The sequence below is a fragment of the Colobus angolensis genome, unplaced genomic scaffold, assembly GCF_000951035.1.
Source record: "Colobus angolensis palliatus isolate OR3802 unplaced genomic scaffold, Cang.pa_1.0 Scaffold299, whole genome shotgun sequence".
NCBI classification, from domain to species: Eukaryota; Metazoa; Chordata; class Mammalia; order Primates; family Cercopithecidae; genus Colobus; species Colobus angolensis.
The window spans coordinates 4,552,826-4,574,370 of record NW_012116254.1 but is presented as its reverse complement, the minus strand read 5'-3'; the positions used below and the strand labels follow the sequence as shown (position 1 = coordinate 4,574,370).

General features: G+C 37.3%; 1 protein-coding gene across 3 annotated transcripts in view; it reads left to right on the top strand.

The window, feature by feature from the left end:
• SMAD2 (SMAD family member 2) overlaps window positions 1-21,545 on the top strand; it is an 89,672-nt gene that overhangs the window by 25,784 nt on the left and 42,343 nt on the right. For 2 of the 3 annotated variants that reach the window (XM_011949358.1, XM_011949359.1), the window contains one exon: window positions 6,117-6,405. In XM_011949358.1, the coding sequence (XP_011804748.1) occupies window positions 6,170-6,405 (236 nt within the window). In that variant the 5' untranslated portion in view covers window positions 6,117-6,169. Of the gene's footprint in view, window positions 1-6,116; window positions 6,406-21,545 lie in introns of those variants that run through there. The other variant, XM_011949360.1, reaches the window with a different exon arrangement.

Genomic DNA, 21,545 nt, shown 5'->3' with positions numbered 1-21,545 from the left:
TGGAAAAGAGCTTGCGAATGAGTGCAAATTCTCTTTCTGTCTGGGGCTCCCAGGAATTCTTAACTGTTGTCCTAGCCTGGCCTTTCATCCTTACTTTTATCTTTAATATTCAGCAGGTTGACCATGGATGTGTTTTCTTTCCATATGTGGGTTAGTATCTGTCATCTCTTGAAAAGTTTGTGACCATTATCTCTTCGTACATTTTTTTTGTTCCCCATTCTCTTTCATCTTTCTCTGGCACTCTGATTAAACCCAACTGACATTTGGTTTTGGATATTCTGAGTTTTTCCCTACACTGTTTTTTCTCTCTTTGTGTTTTAATTTGCATACTTTAATTTGGCCTGTCTGCAAGTTCACTGCTTATTTCTGTTAAGCCCATCTAATGATATCTTTAATTTCTAATACTGTAGTTTTCATTTCTAACATTTTCCTGCGATCTTCTTTTGTAACTTTGATGTCTGTGATGAAATTTTTTCATTATTCATGTTGCCATCTGTTCCATCAGCTTCTTTAGAATTTTTATTATAGTTATCTGATTTTATTCATGTTTTGACTGTTTGCTACTTCCTGTATCTTGTAATTTTTGAATGAATGCTGAACATTTGTATAAAAACAATGGAGATTGAAGTAAATAATATTTACCTTTAGAAAATGGTCCATCATTTCTTGTGTTGTCCAAGTGTGATTTTGGATCTCGTTTTGGTTTATAGCTGAGCCATCAGCTTTCTGAACCATGAGAGATTTCTCTACAGCTCAGCTATCAATCTCTTGGTCATTCTTACTTTCTTTCTCTCCCCCCACCCCCTCTTTTCTCTATTCCTGTCTCCCAGCTTTTGTGCCCAGTGAGAGATCTTTCTGCTCTTAATACCTTCCAGAGGTTTCTTTTAGCAATCCTACCCTGTCTTCAAGTTCACTGCTCATTTCAGCCTTGGTAGGTCAATGTCCTGAGTATCTGGGTGAAAGTTTTTCTCATCTCTTCTGTCCTACCCCAGCCCTTGGCAGCTCAATGTCTAGAGTCTCTTGGGATCATCTTTTTCTCACCTTTCTTGCCTGTCCCTCCCCACCACCCCCCATTGAGAGGGGTAGATTGTTTGCATTTGTGGGAGATCTTAAGCTCCTTAAGGGATCTCCCTCAGCTTTCCAGCCATGTTCCCCAACCTTTGACATACTTTTGCAAGTACTTAGTGGAAACTTATGGGAATGAGTGGTTGGGATGGATGCAGTCTTGCTCTGTGGGATCCTTGCAATTTAATATGTCATGTCAGTGCACATGTAGGCTGGTTTCTTCTTACTTTCATTCATGGCAGGATTATTCCTCATTAGCCACTCCACCAGGAAAGAGACCATCCATGCAGCCTCTCTTCTCTCAAGGCTCAACACTTTGGAATTTAGTTCTACTTAGGCTACTTTGTATCCTTAACTCTCTGGTTCAGAGAGACCATGATTTTGTAGCTTATCTGGCTAGTTTTGATTATTAGAATGAAAGTGATGCTCCGTTGTAACTTTCTACATCCTAATCAGAAGTGGAATTCCTTCTGTGGAGTACTTTTAAAATATATAGTCTGATAATATATACCTGACACATTTTCTGTTGTTTCATTTTGGTTGATTTTTCTCAGGGCTAGGTTTCTAAATTTTTCCCATTCTTCTCAGATCTTAACTCTCCATCTCTGTCCTCAAGTGGTACATGATCTTGTGAAATAAAGTCATGAAATTATTTCAACTCACAGATTTATAGTTGTAGAATACTTACTAAAATGGAATGAGATAATTTTGGGGGATAGGATGCAGTAGTTCTTGGTAGTCCAAGACTCTTAATAAAACAACTAGAAAAGCCAGGTAATTTACAAAATTTATATATTTAGATAGAGAACAGTGGGTGTAAAAATGATTAAAGAAAGCAAAATTTTGCAACCTGGGGGCGTACCTTTCACAAGTGAGCTGAGAGAGGTCTGCAGCTGATCATTGTTTTTCCTGGGTCCAGACTAGAGGAGGCTTTTGGGTTGCAGCCTGAGTGGCAGAGTGGAAATATGAGGAGGCTTTAAACACAGAGAACGCCCTCAATATATTAGCTAAATTCCGTAGTTCAACTGGGCGGAAGAGATAAACCAGAATCTCAGAAAAGGAGATTGGGATATTTTCTAGTCCTGTGGTGTTGAGATAAAGATTCTCTAGGGGAAACGACTTGAGAACAATAGGTGAGAGTTGAAAGCGTTTGAGGAAGTGGTGAATACACACTGATGATTTTCAGCACACCCAGTTTCTTCCCCGTAGACATTTGCTAAATTCTGAAGCTGCTTAGGCTAGAGGGCTAAACCAGAAATCTCTTAAAAACAAAGCAATTCTTGTAGTATCTAGGTACCTAGAAGATAAACATCTACTAGCTTTTGAATAAAAGCTCAGCAGTCTCATCCTAGGAACAGGAACAAACCAGAGGTAGTCTCGTTCACAGCAAAACTGCTTCTCAGCAGTGTTCTATGATTCTGCCATTATAGAGGAAGTAGTAAAAGTATATTTATGAAATTGTGTTAAGTGAAGGATGAATAAGGAACTATCTAGGGTAACCACTAAAAGAAAAGAATGTAACAAATGAATACAGACAAAAATTGGATGTAGAATATGTGATAAATTCAAAAGACAAGAAAGAAAATATAAAACAAGCAGACAACTAAATTAGCAATTACATTACATGGAAATGAGCTAAATATTCCAAGTAAATGGCAAAAATTATCAGACTGGACAAATAATAATTACCTAAATATAAGTACCTAGAAAGATTGAGAGAAAATGATGGGAAAGGATATACCATCCAAATGCTAACTGAAGGAAGTAAGTGTGGCTGTACTAATCAAGCAAAGGAGACTTTAATACAATAAACACTAGTAGAAAAAGAGAACTACATTTTATAGTGTAAGCAGATTGATCCACCAGAGTTATCACAATCCTTAATCTGTACCCAGTAAAACAGCCCGGACATCTATAAACCAAAAATTTTATTTTGAACTGAAAGAAACAGACAAATATGCCATCACAGTGGATGCAGGTATATAGGACGTACATACATCACAATTAGCAGGCTTGATCTAATTGTCATATGTAGAACATTGAAACTATTAATGTTAGTATTAACCATCTTTTCCCTTGCACATGGAAATTGTATTAGAATTGACCATAATCTGGGGCCATAAACAAAGCCTCAACAAATATCATTGATTTTAGTAATTGAATATGTGGTTTGTATTATAGTAAATAAAAAGAACAAAAAATAACTAGAAAATTCCCAGCTGCCTGGAAATAAAGTACTATGCTTATGAAGAACATATGGCTCACAGAAGAAATTATGATAGCTATTAGAAAATATTTTAAACTGATTGAAAATGAAGATGAACTACAATGATCTGGAATGCTGCTGCTGAAATGCTAAGATGAAATTTATAGCCTTAAATCTATGCATTGGAAAAGAAAGCTTTTTTAAGGAGGTAGAAAAGGAATAGGAAATTAAACCTAAAGACAGTGGAAGAAAGGAAATAATGAAGACAAAAGCAGAAATTAGTGAATAGAAAGTAATTCCTACATAGAGAAAATTGACAAAGCTGAGAAAAAGTTGGTTCTTTGAAAAGATTAATGTAATTGACCACTTAGCAAAACTGATCAAAAGAGGATGGGGAGGGGGAGAGAGAACATAAATTTAAATATTAGGAATGAAAAATGTCACATTACTACGGATCCTACAGTTGTTAAATAGAGGTGTTTATGAACAGTTTATAGAGAATATGGGATAGGGAGAGTAGGCAGAAATTTTGAGTAGTTAGGGCTGGACCATTCAATATGGGTAGGCAATACCTTTGTGTCACTATTGAGTAGTTGAAATGTGGCTAGTCCTAGTTGAGTTGTCCTGTAAGTGTAAAGTACTCAACAGATTTTATAGACTTAGTATGAAAATTTTTTTTATATTGATTGCATGTTGAAACGATGGCATTTTGGATATATTGGGTTAAATACATCATTAAAATGTCACCTGTTTCCTTTTACTTTTATAAATGTCACTAGAAAACTTAAAGTACATATGTGGCTCATATTACATTTTTATAGAGGTTGTTATATTGGCTTTAAGATAGGTACTGTTATCTCTGTTTTACAGCTGAGAAAACTGAGGTGTATAGAGGTTGCCGTGCAGCTAGTAAGTGTCATCCTTGGGATTTGAACTTGGCCAGCTGGCTTCAGAATCTGTTCTCTGAAGCATTGCACTGTGTGTTCTTAAAGGATATTAAGTCATTTTACTGTTATTTTTTGCAAATATTGAAGGATTTTTAGTAGTAGGGTGACATGCAGTATGCATTTTAGAAAGCTGTTTGCATCAAAGAAAGAAGATGGAGACTGAAAGACTAGTTAAATGATTTGTAGATTGAGAAAGGAGTTGGAGCTAAATGTGTTATTCTAATGTTATCTAATGGACTAATTTGTCAGGCACAGATAGCTCCGTTGATTGTATAAAGAGCTCAGCCTTTAATGGCTCTTTTTAGGTCTCCAGATTAGCTCCAGATTGTTATGTACAACACAGTATATTGACACAATTAAGTACTTGTTCTCTGGCATCATGCTGCTTGATTCATATCCTAGTGTTGGCACTTAAAAGTTGGGTTATCATGTTGTGTTGCTATAAATTGTCCTTTGCGTTCATGACACCTTTCTCCCTAGTCATCCACTTTTTTCCTCCATTTGGTAACTCCTTTATATGTATTTCTTAGAATTTTTTTCCACTTAACTTGGCGATTTCTGAGCTCTCCCATATACCAGCGTTTCATTACCACGTGACCAATTTGATCTCTGTGCTAAGCCTCAGACCTTTGTTTCTACCTGCTTATTGGGCACCTCCTGCAATTTCATAGTCACAGCAAATGTAGCTTGACTAACACAACACTTAATGTTCCCCGAATACTTCATATTTTGGCCAATTGTATTTTCATTCAACTGGTTTTTCAAGCAAGAACCTGTAATTTGTAACTTTTTCTTTATGAACTCTGTTCCTTCTGTCTCCCTAATATCTATTCTTTACTTTTGTGTATTGCAGTTCTCTGCTGGTTGATCTCTCTGCCCTTAGAAATTTACCCCTTCTTCTCCATTCCCCACTGCCAATACCTTGCTACAAAGGGTTTCTCTTCTACCCATCCCAACTCAAAAGTGTAGTCTGCAGATTAATAACATAGATTGGATTTGAGAATAAACAGGTAAATACAGGCACAATAGATGGGCCAAAAATGACCTACAGAGAATTAAGCAAAAGAAAAAATTCAAGATATACAAAATCAAGGATTATTATGCTACTTTTGTACAGGAATAAGGTGGTGGGAATGTGGATAACTGTGTACACATGTTTATATTTGTAAAATGATGCTGAATAGACAAAACAGCTTAATAAAAATGATTCCTATGGAAGAGAAAAGAGAAGGTACAATTCCTTAAATTGGGAAGAGAAATGATCTGACTTTACTCACTATGCAAATTGTTATTTAGATGAAAATGAAAAAAATACGTCTTAAAAAATTTCTCTCAAGGACAGGTGAAACCGCACAACAGCTTTTCTCCACAGACTCTGTTTGCCATGTTTTTTTCTTTATTCTTGATTACTTCACACTTGATGCATTTTCCCTTCTTATAACTGTAGATTTTGCCTCCTGTTAGTTACGAAAGTTTAAAACCTGGAGAGAGGGCTTACAAATTTTCAATGTATTTTTGTATAGTCTTGTGAGAGTAGATTGAAGTTCTAAAAAGTGAGAAAACCTTTTTTTGTGAAAATATTTTAATTGACACTATTAAGAGTTTAAAATAGTATTGGTAGTGAAAAATCATCAGAAGTATCTGATTTGACTTGCAAAATTACTGTATTTTCCCACAAGAGGTGTCCTTATAACATTCTTGCTTTTAGAAGAGTTTGTTTCCATAATTCATTTAAATTCATAAAGATAACATTTTCATGGGTAGAGAAGTCTGTTGGAAAGTCATAATTTGAATTTCTGTCTTGTTTTGCAGTTTGCTTTCTATGATAAGTTGAAATTATTACTTGATGTTTGATGTTCAAGTTAGTCTCTACATTATCCTTTCAATATCTTTGCTAGGTTTGATACAAGAGGCTGTTTTCCTAGCGTGGCTTGCTGCCTTTGGTAAGAACATGTCGTCCATCTTGCCATTCACTCCGCCAGTTGTGAAGAGACTGCTGGGATGGAAGAAGTCAGCTGGTGGGTCTGGAGGAGCAGGCGGAGGAGAGCAGAATGGCCAAGAAGAAAAGTGGTGTGAGAAAGCAGTGAAAAGTCTGGTGAAGAAGCTTAAGAAAACAGGACGATTAGATGAGCTTGAGAAAGCCATCACCACGCAAAACTGTAATACTAAATGTGTTACCATACCAAGGTAAGTTTTGTTAGATCCCAAGTTTGCTCAAATTGTGTCAAGGAGTCTGAAGGAAAGTTACTGAATTTGTGTTCCTTTCAAGTTGCCTGTAAAAAGTGATGATTAAAATACGACTGTTTTTAACCTTGTATAAATTGTTTTTACTAGCTGACTTGTTTGTTTTATAAATTATTTTCTTGAATAGTGAGTGAGAAGGTTTAATCAAGCTAAATAAGATACTTAGATTTATTATCTTCGTTGCCTAAATTTGTATGTTTTCCTTATTTCTGTGATTGAATGATACTTGAATAAAGAATTGAAGCTTTTTCTATCACTAACATAGTAGCAGCCTACAGTTTTCTCCTCCGTTGGTCAAAACTTTCATCAGTCAGAGGTGAAAAGAGGCTGCTCACTTTTTAATGAATTTTATATGGTTTTTCTTTGCGTTGCAGCATTACTTCTAGGAAAGAATAGTGTGTTAGGTGGCTTCTTAAATGTGGTAGGCATTAGTCAGAACCTGTCTTAAAGACCTGCCTCTTAGGTTAGGAGGACCTGTTACTTTAAAAGTCTGAAGTTTTCTGAGGATAAATTTAATCATTTACAGATAAGTACCACTGTCATAAGTATTGCTTTTTAATAAAGTGGCACATGTTTTAAAATATGTTTTACTACTTGTGTACATTACAGGTTTTGGGGGGAGTGTTAAGAAATGTTAGAATTCTCTAAACTGATTGTTTGCAGTGTCATAACGTGGGCTAGCATATAGCATGTGAAACCATTCTCTTTGACTTTGAACTTTGAGAAGTACACTTTTGATGCTTGTAGATAGCAGATCCCAGTAACACCAGTGCAGCCTGTCTAGTTACAAATACTAACAGCAGAATGTTTCTTGCCTTGTTTGGTAGACCATCCATTTCTTTCCCTTACTTGTTTTATGTATATTTTAAAGGTTGCTTTTTTTGGTTTGTTCATTTGTTTTACAAATGCTTATTGAGTGTTTGCTGTGTAGAGGCACTGTTTCTAGACATATGGGGATACAGTGACTAACAAAACACAAAACTCCTGCCTTCCTAAGGGATAGAAATACACAATAAACAAGTAAACAAATTAATTATAATTTGATATGGTAATGAGTGCAAAGAAGACAACCAAATGCAGTGATATGATAGAATGAAGAATTAAAAAGCTCCTTTGGGTTGGATTGTGATGCTTGCGCAGAGCTTCGAGAAGCAGCAGCCAACTGAGGGAAGAGTCTTCTAGGCAGAGGGAAGAGCCAGGGTGAAGACACTGAGGTGAGCTTCTTGTATTAGAATATTTAAAAGGAGCCCAGTGTAGATGGAGGACAAGACTTGCCCAAAGCTTATGGCGGACATCCTAGGGTGTGGTGAGAGTTTGAATGTTAGTCTAAATATAACAGGATGCAAATAAATTTATTCTGATGGATTTTAAAGAGGATCTTACATATTTTTACAAAGATTTTTCTGGCTGCTGAAGAGTGGTATGTGTGTAGTAGGGTAGATGGAAGCAGGAAAATGAGGAGACTGTGAGGAATCTAAATGCAAGATGATAGAGACTGGACTGGCGTGGCGGCCGTGCTAGCACACGAAGTAAACAGATTTGGCCTGGGTTTTAGAAGTGGAACTGAGGACTTCCTGGTGAATGGGCTGAGAAGTCAAGCTGTATTTCATTCTTCATTGTGTAGTGTGTGGGATTTCAGTTAGGTAACCATTTATCATATGCCCACTACGTGCCTGGTGTACTCCTCCTCACTGGAGTTAAGATACAGTGTTTGCTTTTAAACTACTTTCTAGTAAGGGAGATAAACTTAAAAAAAGAAAACGATGGTTTCATAAGTCTTGGTAGATGTTTTAAAAGAAGTATGCTTTGGGCTATATCCAGAGGAGGCTTGTGGAAAGTTTCCTTCTGGAGGAATACTGGTGCTTTTGAGTTGAGCAGGGTAAAGGAGGAATTAGGAGAAGCCTGTTTCATCCCATGTAGTGTGGTGGTGTGGAGATTGGCAGGTTGGGGAGGATTGGTGAAGTGTTCCAAACAAGTTGGGTGTCCTTAGTGTTTAAAGTAAGGGATGGCAAATGGCCAGAGTGTGTGTAGGTAGTAAGGAGTCACTGCATGCTGTGCCAGAGTTCACACTTAGCCTGAGGGTGACTGGTGAGATTGGGGCCATTAAGTGCCTTAGGGTCTGAAGGCTCAGAAGTCAGATTAATTTGAAGTGCAGCGTGGGTTGCAGTGAGAAAACTCCTTATGAGGCTGTCAAGAATGGAGGCCAGGAGACTGGTATCACTTGATCGAAGGGAGCTGTGATACAGGCAGAGATCGAGCCATGGTTTTGCACAACTTCAATAAGGCTCAAGTTGCCATTGAAGTGAGGTTATCCACAGAGCAGAGGCTGAGAGAGTCTAATCTTTTAGGGAGGTACAACAGTACTAAAATTGGCCATTGTTGGTATTTAACCTGTGGAGGAGGTAACCTTAGTCATAGCTCTTTTCCTTATTTCCCATTCTTTTTACAGCTTCTTTTGGAGATAGAGATCTCTGGGAGCTCATATTCTAGAGCTGCTTCATCATTAAAAACATTTTTTTCTGCCCTTTCACCTAATTAATGAAGTTGAAGTGATAGTTCTCCATTATCTTGTTTTTCACTATTAAAGTTTCCTTGAAGCGTAGAAATTTGCCTAATTTGTTGGTTTTTGTAGATGTTGCAAAAATGGAGATTTGTTATTGATCATGGTCTATCAAAAAAATTTTAACTTTTTATACACTGTAGCTTGGTGCCATATATTTTATGAAGCTTATTTTTAGTAGTAGAACAATTAAATTGTGTCAGATTATTAGTCATTTCTTAACAGCTAAATATTCTTAAATGTAAGAAATTTAGTTGGAATTCAGGGAACTCATTTATATGTAGAGTGTAAAAGATGGGAAGCGGCATGGAAAAAGGTCTGTTATGGGTAAATCCAAACCTTAGCTTAAACAGAATTATTCAAAATGTGATACACAATGGATTTGTAAGCACGTTTACTCAGAATTTCAAATAAAATGTTAATAAAGTGCCTTTATAGTTTTATAAGCCAAAAAAAAACTCAGTGCAACTAATGAAGAACAGGAAACAAATTGCTTAATTTTAAGAAATGGCAAATGTTTTCTGTTGAAATGTTTACTGAACAGTTCCTCCTCTCTACTCTCAGCCCCTTAATATTAGAGTTGGGTTAAAGTTAGGACAGAAACGTAGTCCTGGCTTTGTGTACCTCCCACTCCCCTCATCTCATTACTCTTGTTGCCCCTGGCAGTTTAGAAGCTGTAGTTATAGATATGTCACTGTTGCTTCCTTCCCACCATTTTCTGTGGTGACACAGAGTAATTTATAGGTAGAGCTTAACCTCAATAAAAGCTGCAGTGAGCTAAATAATAAAAAATTTCAGGAAACTTTTTAATCTCAAGCATTCTTGAGTCCGAGGAATGGGAGACCACTTGGTTGTGAAGTCAGAATGGCAGTTGAATCAGACATAAGGAAAAAGCTTTCAATATGTTATTATCCACAATAAAGCAAAATTGAAATGGCAGTGGGGATGGAGTTCTGTAAAGTTAAAAGTAAGGGACTTTGAAGTGTTAAACATTCTGTAAAGTTATAAGTAAGGGATGGAGTTCTGTAAAGTTAAAAGTAAGGACTATGGGGTGTAAAATGGCTATTATAATATTGATTATACATAAATGTATAGGAATGCAAAATTTATTTTCATAAGCATAAATTAAAAGGACTTTCCTAAGGTGGTAATCTGACCGTGTAATCATATTTTTGATCTTTCATCCTAAGGAAATAATCAGAATATTGTCAGATTTCTGATGTTCATTTCAGTATCATTTTTTCTTTTTTTCCACCAGTCCGTTGGAATCTGTATTGTTTTTAGTATGAATTAGAAAAAAACCCAGTCCTAACCTTTAGTTTCTTTAACTCTAAGAACACTTTTTATACCACAATTAAACAAGGAGAGCAAAAGAAAAGTTTATACCACTGTTTTATAAACATACATGCAAAAGTCATAAAATATCAGAACTTAGAATTCAGTGGTTTATTAAAAACAAAACCACAAAAGCATAACTAGGCACAGTGACTCACGCCTGTAATCCCAGCACTTTGGGAGGCCGAGGCAGGCAGATCACCTGAGGTCAGGAGTTTAAGACTAGCCTGGCCAGTATGGCAAAACCCCGTCTCTACTGAAAATACAAAAACTAGCTGGATGTGGTGGTGTGCTCCTGTAATCCCAGCTACTCGGGAGGCTGAGGCAGGAGAATTGCTTGAACCCAGGAGGCACAGGTTGCAGTGAGCCTAGATTGAGCCACTACACTGCAGCCTGGGCGACGAGCGAAACTCCGTCTCACAGACACACACACACACAAAAATGACTAGGTAATGTTTATTGTTGACATTCAAGGATGACTCAACTACAGGAAATCTGTTAGTATAAGATACCACATAATCATGTTTAAGAAGCACTTTATGATCCTCATGGATCTACAAAGGGCTTTATAAAATTCACTATTCATATTAACAAATTAGAAATGAGTTTTCTTAGCTCGATAAAGCATACTTCTAAAAATGTTAACACTTAATTACGAAACTTTTAGAGATTAATTGACCAAATTTTTAGTAATGAGTATGGATGACCCAGAAAAGTCCTGTAGTTTTTTTCCTAATATTTATAGGTAAAAGTGTATCATTTTTGTAGTCAGCACAATTAAATGTTTAAATAGGACTTTTGGGCAATTTGATTCTTGCCTATTCATGACAAGACTATTCTTGTCTCTTTACTTTGAAGTCAGTTTTTTCTGTTAAAGGGCATTTCTATTTTTTTTAGCTTTCTCTTTTGATATTTGTATGTTTATGACTATTTTTGCTTTCAAAAAGTATATTACTAGCCAGATGTGGTGGTGTGCACCTGTAGCCCCAGCTGCTTGGGAGGTTGAGGCAGGAGGGTCACTTGAGCTCAGAAGTTCCAGGTTGCAGTGTGTGGTGATTACATCTGTGAACAGCCACTGCACTCCTTACCAGACAACATAATGAGAGGCTGTCCCTTTAAAAAAAAAAAAAAGTTGCTTAAAAACATAAAGTAGCATGTATGTAACTGAAAAATCAACCGTGATTATACAGTGGAAAAATCGGTCTCCCTCCCACCCCAGTTCGTTTGTCACCCAGTTTTCCTCTGTAGTGAACATTGTATTTACTAGTGCCTCATGTATCCTTCAGGATGTTTCTTTTTTAATGCTGACATTAACATTTGAATTTTGTTTTGCCTCTTATAAACTTTTTTTTTTTTTTGAGACAGAGTTTCTCTCTTATTGCCCAGGCTGGAGTGCAATGGCGCGATCTCGGTTCACTGCGACCTCTGCCTCCCAGGTTCAAGCAATTCTCCTGCCTCAGCTTCCCGAGTAGCTGGGATTACAGGCATGCACCACCACACCTGCCTGATTTTGTATTTTTTAGTAGAGACAGGTTTTCTCCATGTTGGTCAGGCTGGTTTCGAACTCCTGACCTCAGATGATCCACCCGCCTTGGCCTTCCAAAGTGCTGGGATTACAATCAGGCATGAGCCACCACGCCCGGCCACCTCTTACAGACTTTTAAACATCAGAGTAATTGGTAACTTTATGCAGACTATCTTGGAATAGAGCAATTCTAATTAAAAAAACTGTCATATTTTATTTCTGACTTCATGTTCATACCCTTTTGCTTCTTTAGGTAACCAGGAGTAGCTAAAGAGAAGTCTTTTTGAACCCAGTCTGTGGTATTCTTCCATTTTTAAGCGAGTGCTTTTTCGTAATAGGATAATTCTTTCTTCTCATTCATACATAGGCGTGTGTGTGTGTGTGTGTGTCTGTATCGTATGAAGCACTATGGTGGAGGGAACTCTGAATTTCAAGTTTGATAACCTGTTTTTGTGTCAGCTTCTTCAGTATGGATGAGTGTAGATCCTGGGGAATCTGTACTTTTTACTATTCACAGCTGTGAAAGGCAGTAGTGCTATCTGAGTACTTTCACAGTATGACTTTTGGGTCCATTGAAATAATGTAAATGAGCTTCATAAGCTATAAAACATTATAGCTAGGAATATGATTTATTGGAAATATTAAGATATTCTAGGTCTTCGTTTTCTTTCCATTTTTGGTTTTCAAGAGAACTCACATTAAATTGTAGACATTAAAATGTATTGTCTCTGCTTAGAAAAAGTGTTTGCCAGGCAACATTGCATGATGTATAATTTAGTTTATTAAATGTATAAAATTTGTGGATAAAGTCAGAACAGCAAAACTTTATGAATATGAATTAGAACTTTGAGGTTATGGGGAATAGGAACCTCTTATCAGCCTTAGCATCCAGGTTGTCATACACTGTTTATAAACGTGAAAGCATTTGTAATGAGGTCGAGTATCATGGGAAACACACTTTGGAAGGCTTTTTGCTAAACCCTGGACCTTATCTGGTGCCTGCATTTACAGTTAGATATTCCCTTGTGTATATGATAGCTTCTTAAATGGTACATTTTTATCACTTACCTTACCAGGGAAAATACCTACCTGCCCTAAGACTTTGTCCCTTTATAAAAATTACTGAATTATACCCAAATTAATCAATTTCTATAATTTTATCATGTAACACCTGATGCAATGAACAATATACTCACTTTTCTTGTGCTATTAAATTAACATATTAGCTTCAGGAAAGAGAGTCAACTTCGATAAAATAGGCATTTTAAAAATTACAATAATCTTTTGTTTTCCCAACATCCTTGGTCTGTTTCCAGTCTTTTTTTTTTTTTTCAGACGGAGTCTTGCTCTGTCGCCCAGGCTGAAGTGCAGTGATGTGATCTCGCCTCACTGCAAGCTCCGCCTCCTGAGTTCATGTCATTCTCCTGCCTCAGCCTACCGAGTAGCTGGGACTACAGGCACCCACCACCATGCCCGGTTCATTTTTTGTATTTTTAGTAGAGACGGAGCTTCACCATGTTAGCCAGGATGGTCTTGATCTCCTGACCTCGTGATCTGCCCTCCTTGGCCTCCCAAAGTTCTGGGATTACAAGCGTGAGCCACAGGACCTGGCCGTTTCCAGCCTTATCTGGAACCATTCAAGGATACCCATTTTTTTTTTTTTTTTTTTAAAGTATTTACCATCCAGCCCAAAATGTCATACCCAGGCCATTTCTATGTGACTACATTCTGGGGAAAAACCATACTGTTTACTCCTTCCCCTTCCTGTCTTGTGGTAGAGTCCTTCCAGGCCTGTGTGGTCCCCACTGGCAATGTAAGTAAATGTATCACCATCCAAAGTGCCTGAGATAGACAGTACCCATACATGGACTGTGGAGAGGTGAGATAATAGTAAAACAGCAGTTTAGGATATCTTGCTTTAAATCTTCTCTTGTACTTGGGCTAAAATCAGAACGTCTCTTATAATCTGTTGTTTTCATTTCCTTTTTTTTTCTTTTCTTTTTCAATTTAGATATTTTCTATTGATCTACTTTTGAGTTTACTGGTCCTGTTTTTGTGCTGTATTCAGTCTGTTAAGCCTATGTAAGTTCTTACTTTCAAATATTATATCCTTCAGTTATGGTATGTTCCTTTGATGTTACAGATCCCAAATCTGTTGAAATTCTCCATCCATTTTGTCTATTTCCGTAATATATTTATAATAGTTACTTTAAAGTCTTCTGTGTGTCAGTTCTAATGTCTGGATCGTCTGTTGGTCTGCTTCTGTTATTGTCCATTCTTTTCTTTCTCAAATTTTCCTGCATTTTCATGTCATACAGTATTTATTGTATGCCGTATATTGTGTACATTATGTAAAGTTCACCCATAAAGATCTTGCAAACAATGCTTTCCCCAGAGTATTTGACCTTTCCTACCTTTACCACGTAGATAGAGAGGATGCTCACCTTAATCTAATTAGCAATTGAGCTGGGTGGGGCTAGACTGCCATTTTAATTTGGTTTAGTCTGCCACTGGATTATACCCTTTCTGCAAACAAAGCTTTCCAGGGATTTTGATTGAAAGCTTGTTAGACTGTCACCTAAACCCTGAAACACTGGGAGATTCACTTCTACTTTTTCGAAGTATGAGGTGACTTTCAAAGTATGAGCTCTTTAGCCTCAGCTTTAAGATCTGATGAGTGTCTTGAGGGGCAATACTCATGTGACTGTCAAAAGTTCTCCTGTTTTATTCCTCAGAGGTTCTTTCTCAGACCAAGCCTTCAGCCTGCACCTAGAATCTGCACATGACCCCAGGGGAGGAAGTGATAGGCATTTAAATGTCAGCTCACCTAGAAAGCTGCTTTGCTGCAGTTTTAGTTCATCTGGATCTCATTAGTTTGATCGCTCTCCATTGTCTTTTGAGCAAGTTTTTTTTTTTTTTTTTCCTCCTTCTTTTTTTTCCCCCTCTAGTAAGAACATTAGACTGCTGTGACCTGCTTATATTTTACCTGGAAGTGGAACTGTAGCAGAATGTTATAATAGGATCTGTTCTGGTATTTACCAAATCTGATGTTTACCCCAAATCTGAGAACAGTAGATTGCCAATAACCTACATTCAAAATTGAGGTGCTATGGCATTCATGCAGGACTTGCAGAAAAGATACCCTGAGTCAAGCAGTGCTACAGTTAAAACCTGTTACTCACCTCTAGGCTGTATAAAGATGATGAGTTCAGGAGAAAGGACCCCATGGTGAAAAGATTTTTGGTGAGAGTAGTATATGTTAAGGTATTTCTCCCTTTTGTTAATCCAATTTGAAGGACTTGACAGGAACGTCTCAGTTTGACGTGTCTGCTGAGGTTTGACAGATAAATAGACTGGTACTTGACTTCTGTCTGAAAAAGCCTAGAAAGTGAGATAAAGGCCGGAGCTGCCCCTGTATCAGTAGAATGAAGAAAGGGCACAATGGGAGTGGCCAGCACTTTGTCAGAGTTCGATGGGTCAGAGCTGGAAGAATTACCCCCATGGACTAAGTAGACTTTAGTGAGACATAATAGTTGAAGTTGGCTTCCCTTGAAAGGATCAAGAGGCCATACTTGGTTGGAGGGTCACAGTGATCCAAGCAGGCCAGCCTGAGAAGTTCCTGCATCAGGAACTATCTGTAGGTGAGAGAGTCCGCATTTAGACTTCCAGCCTCCACAGGACTCCATCACATTACTGTCAGAGCAGATCACAGTCCAGCCAGCCACGTAAGATTGTGCCCCTTTTCTCTCAGACTCCCTCTTCCTGCTATTTCAGAACCGGGAGGGGCCTTAAAAATAATAGCTGGAGAGTATTGGAAGAGGTAGTGTGAAAAGAATTAATGAGATAGTGAGATTTTGGCTTTGCTCTGGCTGGATTTTTAATTTCCGAAAACGTTTGCTGTTAATACAGATATCTGGACATGACTGGAAAGTGTTGAAATCTTTTTGGGATTTTGTGCGGACAGGATAAAAGCAGCTTGAGAAGAGCTTGTTGGAGAGCAATGACTAGAGTGGTGGCGGGAGGGAGCTCACTAAGTCTAGCTTGTTTCATGAGCTGTCTGTATCCTCCTTTTGAAAACTGAGAATTCCAAATTTAGTGGTTGCTGAGGACAGAGAGAATATGTGGGGAGAAAAAAGGGATGTTATGTGTGTCTGCATGAAATATGTGCCATTTTAACAAAAGCCTTTTTTTTTTTTTTTTGCATATAATCGTGATACTGGTTAAATTAGCCAGTGATGTTTTATTTTCAAATAAATGTTACAACTACAGTTTTCTTCTATTATCATCATCGTTTTCCTTGAAGCGGTAGGTTAGTCTTTACTCTCAAAATCCAACTTTCAATTCTGACGTTGGGTTATTATGGGAAGCGCTGTGAAATGCTCTTGGTGCTCTTATGAAACTGTGATCACTAATAATACTTAAATTAGAACTGAAATATGTAAGGAGACTTCTCACTAAATCCTTCACCCCAGCCTTTTGTCTTTTAGAACTTTGCTTATCTTTATGGCTATATATATATATATATATCTATATAAAAGGATATAATTTCTCTGAAATTTACTAGGACAGTGGGGATTGGGGCAGTGAAAGAAGGTTATATTTTTATTTAGGATGATAGGGAAATTGAGAGATACTGAACAAAAATTTATAATGAAGTTAAGTAATTTAAAAGGGTTTTCCTGTAATTTTTATATGATGCCTTATATAATTTCCATCCATAGGTATAAAACATTATGTGCTTAAACATTTGCCTAAACATTTTAACATGGTGTCTAAACATAACCTCTATGAAAAGCAGTTTATCACATTCAGAGTGCTGTACAAATTTGAGTTTTTATCTTGTGGGATGCTAATTTTCAAAAATTGTCAGATTATAAAAACATTTTACGATCAAAGTCAAGCGTTATAAAACTATGTAACTTAAAAAGTTGAATTTCATGGAATCACATTCTGTATTGCAATCATTGTTTTATATTTGATATACAGTCATCCCTTGGTATCCTTGGGATACCCCATATCTCCAAAATCTGGAGACGCTCAAGTCTCTTATATAAAATGGCATAGTATTCGCATATAACCTATGTACTTCCCCCCCACATACTTTGTTTTGGAGGCGGCAGGGAGACAGCGTCTGGCTCTGTCGCCCAGGCTGGAGTGCAGTAGTGCAGTCTTGGCTTACTGCTATCTCTGCTTCCTGGGCTGAGGTGATCCTCTCACCTCACCCTCTTGAATACCTGGGACTACAAGTGTGTGCCACCATGCTAGGCTAATTTTTGTATTTTTGGTAGAGACAGGGTTTCATCATGTTGCCTGGTCTGATCTTGAACTCCTGGGCTCAAGCAGTCTGCCTGCCTCAGCCTCCCAAAGTGCTGGGATTACAAGCGTGAGTTACCATGCCCAGCCTGTATTCTTTATTGTTGTATTGCTATTTTATATAGTTTTTCCTCTAGTACTTTCTATCCATGGATGTGAAAGGCACAGATACAGAGACCAACCATGTATTCCAGATTTTATGCACTTAATTTTAATATTAGAATGACATGTTACTTACGTTTTATATTTATTTTGTCATCTATGATACTATTTTTTTTTAAATTGTTAAAAACAGTATGTATTGGCCAGACACGGTGGCTCATGCCTGTAATTCCAGCACTTTGGGAGGCTGCGGCAGGTGGATAACTTGAGGTCATGAGTTCCGAGACCAGCCTGGCCAGCATGGTGAAATCCTGTGTCTACTAAACATACAAAAATTAGCTGGGCCAGGTGGTGTAATTCTAGCTATCCAAGAGGCTGAGGCATGAGAATTGCTTGAACCCAGGAGGTGGAGGTTGCAGTGAGCCAAGATAGTGCCACTGCGCTCCAGCCTGGGTGACAGAGTGAGACTGTCTTGGGGGGGGAAATATATATATATATACACACACACACACATACACACACACATATATATATAAATATGACTAAATCTAGAAAATCAATAAGCTATGTTATTAAAGTAAATGTACCTGAACCCTTTCAGTGTTAGCTTTTTTTTTTTTAAGTAAAAAGTTTGTATTTGGAAGGGTTTGAAATACTTCAACCAGTTTTAGAATTGATATTTAAATCTTTTCAATAGTAGAGACTATTTTATGCATGGGAGATATTTTGTTTTTCAGAGGCAGCGGAAATATGAAGCAGTATTTCGGAGTAGAGTTTTTAATACAGCATTTGGAGGTGGAGGTAGAAAATATTGAGAAAGTTTTTTTCAATCATCACCTGGTCCTTTTCCTTCTAAGAAAGGCTATACTATATCAAAGATGAGTAGAAGTGTCAATTTTATTCTCATAGGACTAAGTGACTTATAGTAGTGTGATTATGGAAGTTCTGTTGTCTCCCCCTATTTTGTATTTAGTTATTAATATTTGGAAACCTAAGCTGCTTATTTTAATTTGGAAGGGGCTCTCTCAATTTACTTGTCCAATGAAATTTTCTTTCCTGAGAAAATACCTCTTATGGTGAAATCTTCAGTTTTTATAATTAAACATGTTATGTAAATGTTTTACCTACCTGAGATATTATACCAGTGTTACTATTTTAGTTTTGATTTGCTATGTTTATATTACTTGTTTCTTTTTAGTAACTATATATGGGCCGGAATAATGTTAGTAATTCAGAATGTGGCCTCTGTTTCTGCCACTTGCTGGCTGTAGGACCTTAGACGTGTTACTTTGTCTCTGTGCTTCCCTTACCTCATTTGTCAAATGGGGACAACAATGCTTGATTCATGGCATTGTTGAAGGATTAAGCGGTTTAATATGTGTAAGAGCTTAGTACATAGTTGGTGCTTAATAAGTGTGAACTATATGTGGGATGGGATTTTATATATAAAATTTGATTTTGGTGTGAAACTAATGATGTCACCTATGTTACATGCACCAAGAGGGCATGAAAAGGTTTATTACTCACATAGTGATGCTTTCTGGGTAGAGCACGGCAGGCTTCCAAGTTGGTCCAAAAATGACTTGAGAGAGCAGTGATAGGAGACTGGCTTGGGGTTTTATGGTGGTTAGGGAATGGGGCTGTGAGCTGGTTTTTACACTACATATTCTGAGACTTGCCTAGTTTGAAATTTCCCTAGTGTCAACAGGTGGAGCACCTGGGCTTTCTTACCAGCTTGCCCAGATTCAAGGCAGAAGGGGAAGAGGAAGTGGTGGGGCTTGAAACCTATCAGCAGTCAAATAGCAGAAATGGAGTCAGATTTCTTATTCAACTCAAACAACATAAATAAGAAGAAAACCACATTTAGATGTATCATGGTCAAACTAATGAAAGAGGGAGTCTTAAAGCCGCTGGTGAAAAATGGCATGCAACATACGAATGACAGGTGATCAGCAACAGAGTCAGAAGATTGTAAAGTGACATCTCTAAATCACCAACATCAGGGAGTCATAACAGTAAATTATATCTGCTTAATAAAGGAACTTAAAAATACACGCAACAAAACTGAGTAGAATTAACGGAACAGAATCACAAATCCACAATTGGAAAGTTCAATTAGAACAAAAAAATCAGTAAAGACATAGAAGTTTAAAGTTACATTATTAACTACCTACGTGGTATTTATAGAATACTAAACCCAACATGAGTAGAAATACAAGCGTTTCAAGTGTTCATGGTAACCTCACCAGGAAAGATTGTTTACAGGGCACAATTCTCAGACAATTTTAAAAGATTGAAATCCAAAGTATGTTCTCTGCCAACAATAGACTAAGAAATTAATACCAATAAGACATCTGTTAAGAAATGGAAATTAAACCTTAAAATTCTGACTTATGGTTTATTTAGGGGAAAAATGAGGTAAAATATATATTTAAACCAAATTATAATGAAAATACAGCATATCACATATGTGGGATGTAGCTGAAAGAGTGCCTAATGGAAAATTTTATAGTTTTAAATAATCTGCTAGGAAAGAAAGTTACCTAAAAAGATAAAATAGTAAGTAGAAGGAAGAAATAATAAAAATAAAGAGTAGAAATCAGTGGCTAGTAGAGAAAGCCAAAAGCAGGTTCTTTGGAAAGATAAACGCTTATTAGACTGATCGAGAAAAAGACAGAGAGCCCAGAATCACAAATGACCTATTAGTACTGACGGAGGGATTGTCGTGGTAGGTCCTACAGACAGTAAAAATATTATAAGCCATTATTATAAACAATTTTATGCCATTAAATTTGATGACTAAATGTAATGATGAAATTTAGGTTACCCCCAGCTGATGCGTGAAGAAATACAAGATCTGGGTAGCCCTATAACAATGAAAGAAGTTGACTTCATAGTCAAAAACTTTCCTGCAAAGGAAACTTCAGGCCCACGTGGTTTTACTGGTAAATGTAAGCATTTGTGCAACAAATATCACCAATCTTATAGACAAAATAAACTCAGAAAAATGCTGTTTTATGAGTTTCACGTAACCCTGAAACCAAAACCTGACAAAGATGCGACTAAAAGAAAAGTTAAAGATTAATATATCACTAACATACATGAGAAAAGAATACATCATAATTGAGTTCTATATATTCCAACAATGCAAGGTTAGTTTATAACTTTCAAAAATTAATCAGTGTGAGCTAGGCGCAGTGGCTCATACCTGTAATCCCAGCACTTTGGGAGGCCAAGGCAGGAGGATTGCTTTAAGCCTAGCAGTTCAAGACCAGCCTGGGCAACAAGGCAAGACCCCATTTCTATAGACAGATAAAATTACCCACCCAGGCATGGTGGCATGCCCCTGTGGTTTCAGCTACTCAGAGGCTGAGGCAGGAGGATCACTTGAGCCCAGGGGTTGAAGGCTGAAGTGAGCTATGATTGCACCAATGCACTCCAGCCTGCATGAGACATTGGGACCTTGTCCCATACCCCGCAAAAAAGAAAAATTAATCAGGCCAGATGCGATGGCTCACGACTCTTATCCCAACACTTTGGGAGGCCAAGGCAGGAGGATTGCTTGAGAGTTAAGGAGTTTGAGACCAGCCTAGGCAACATAAGACTCCATCTCCACCACAAAAAAGAAAAAAAAAGTCAGGCATGGTAGTGCATGCCTATGGTTTCAATTATTTGGAAGGCTGAGGTGGGAGGATTACTTGGGCCTGGGAGGTTGAACCTGCAGTGATCAGTGATCACGCCACCACACTCCAGTTTGGGTGAAAAAGCAAGACCCTGTCTGACAGAAACAAAACAAAACCAAAAACAAAGCAAAACTATGTAATTCATTGCATTAACCAAGGAGGAAAACTATAAGATCACCTCACTTGATTAAAAGCGTTTGACAAAATTCATCATCCATTCATGATAAGCACTTCCAGCAAATGAGAAACGAAGAGACTTTCTCAGTGTCATAAGGGATATTTAAGAAACAACAACAGCTAAGGATATACTTAATCATGAACTACTGTGTTTTCCCTCAAGAACAAGACAGTGATGTCTACTCTTGTGTCTTCATTATTTTAATAGAAGACCTAGCAAGTGCAGTGAGTCGGGAAAACAAAATATTAAAAGGTTTAAAGATATGAAGGAATGTTTTAAAATTCTATTTGTAGATGACATACTTATTTATTTATGAAATCCTAAGGAATCTATAAATATAGCCACCAAAGCAAATGAGTAAATTTAGCAAGGCTGCAAATTTATAGG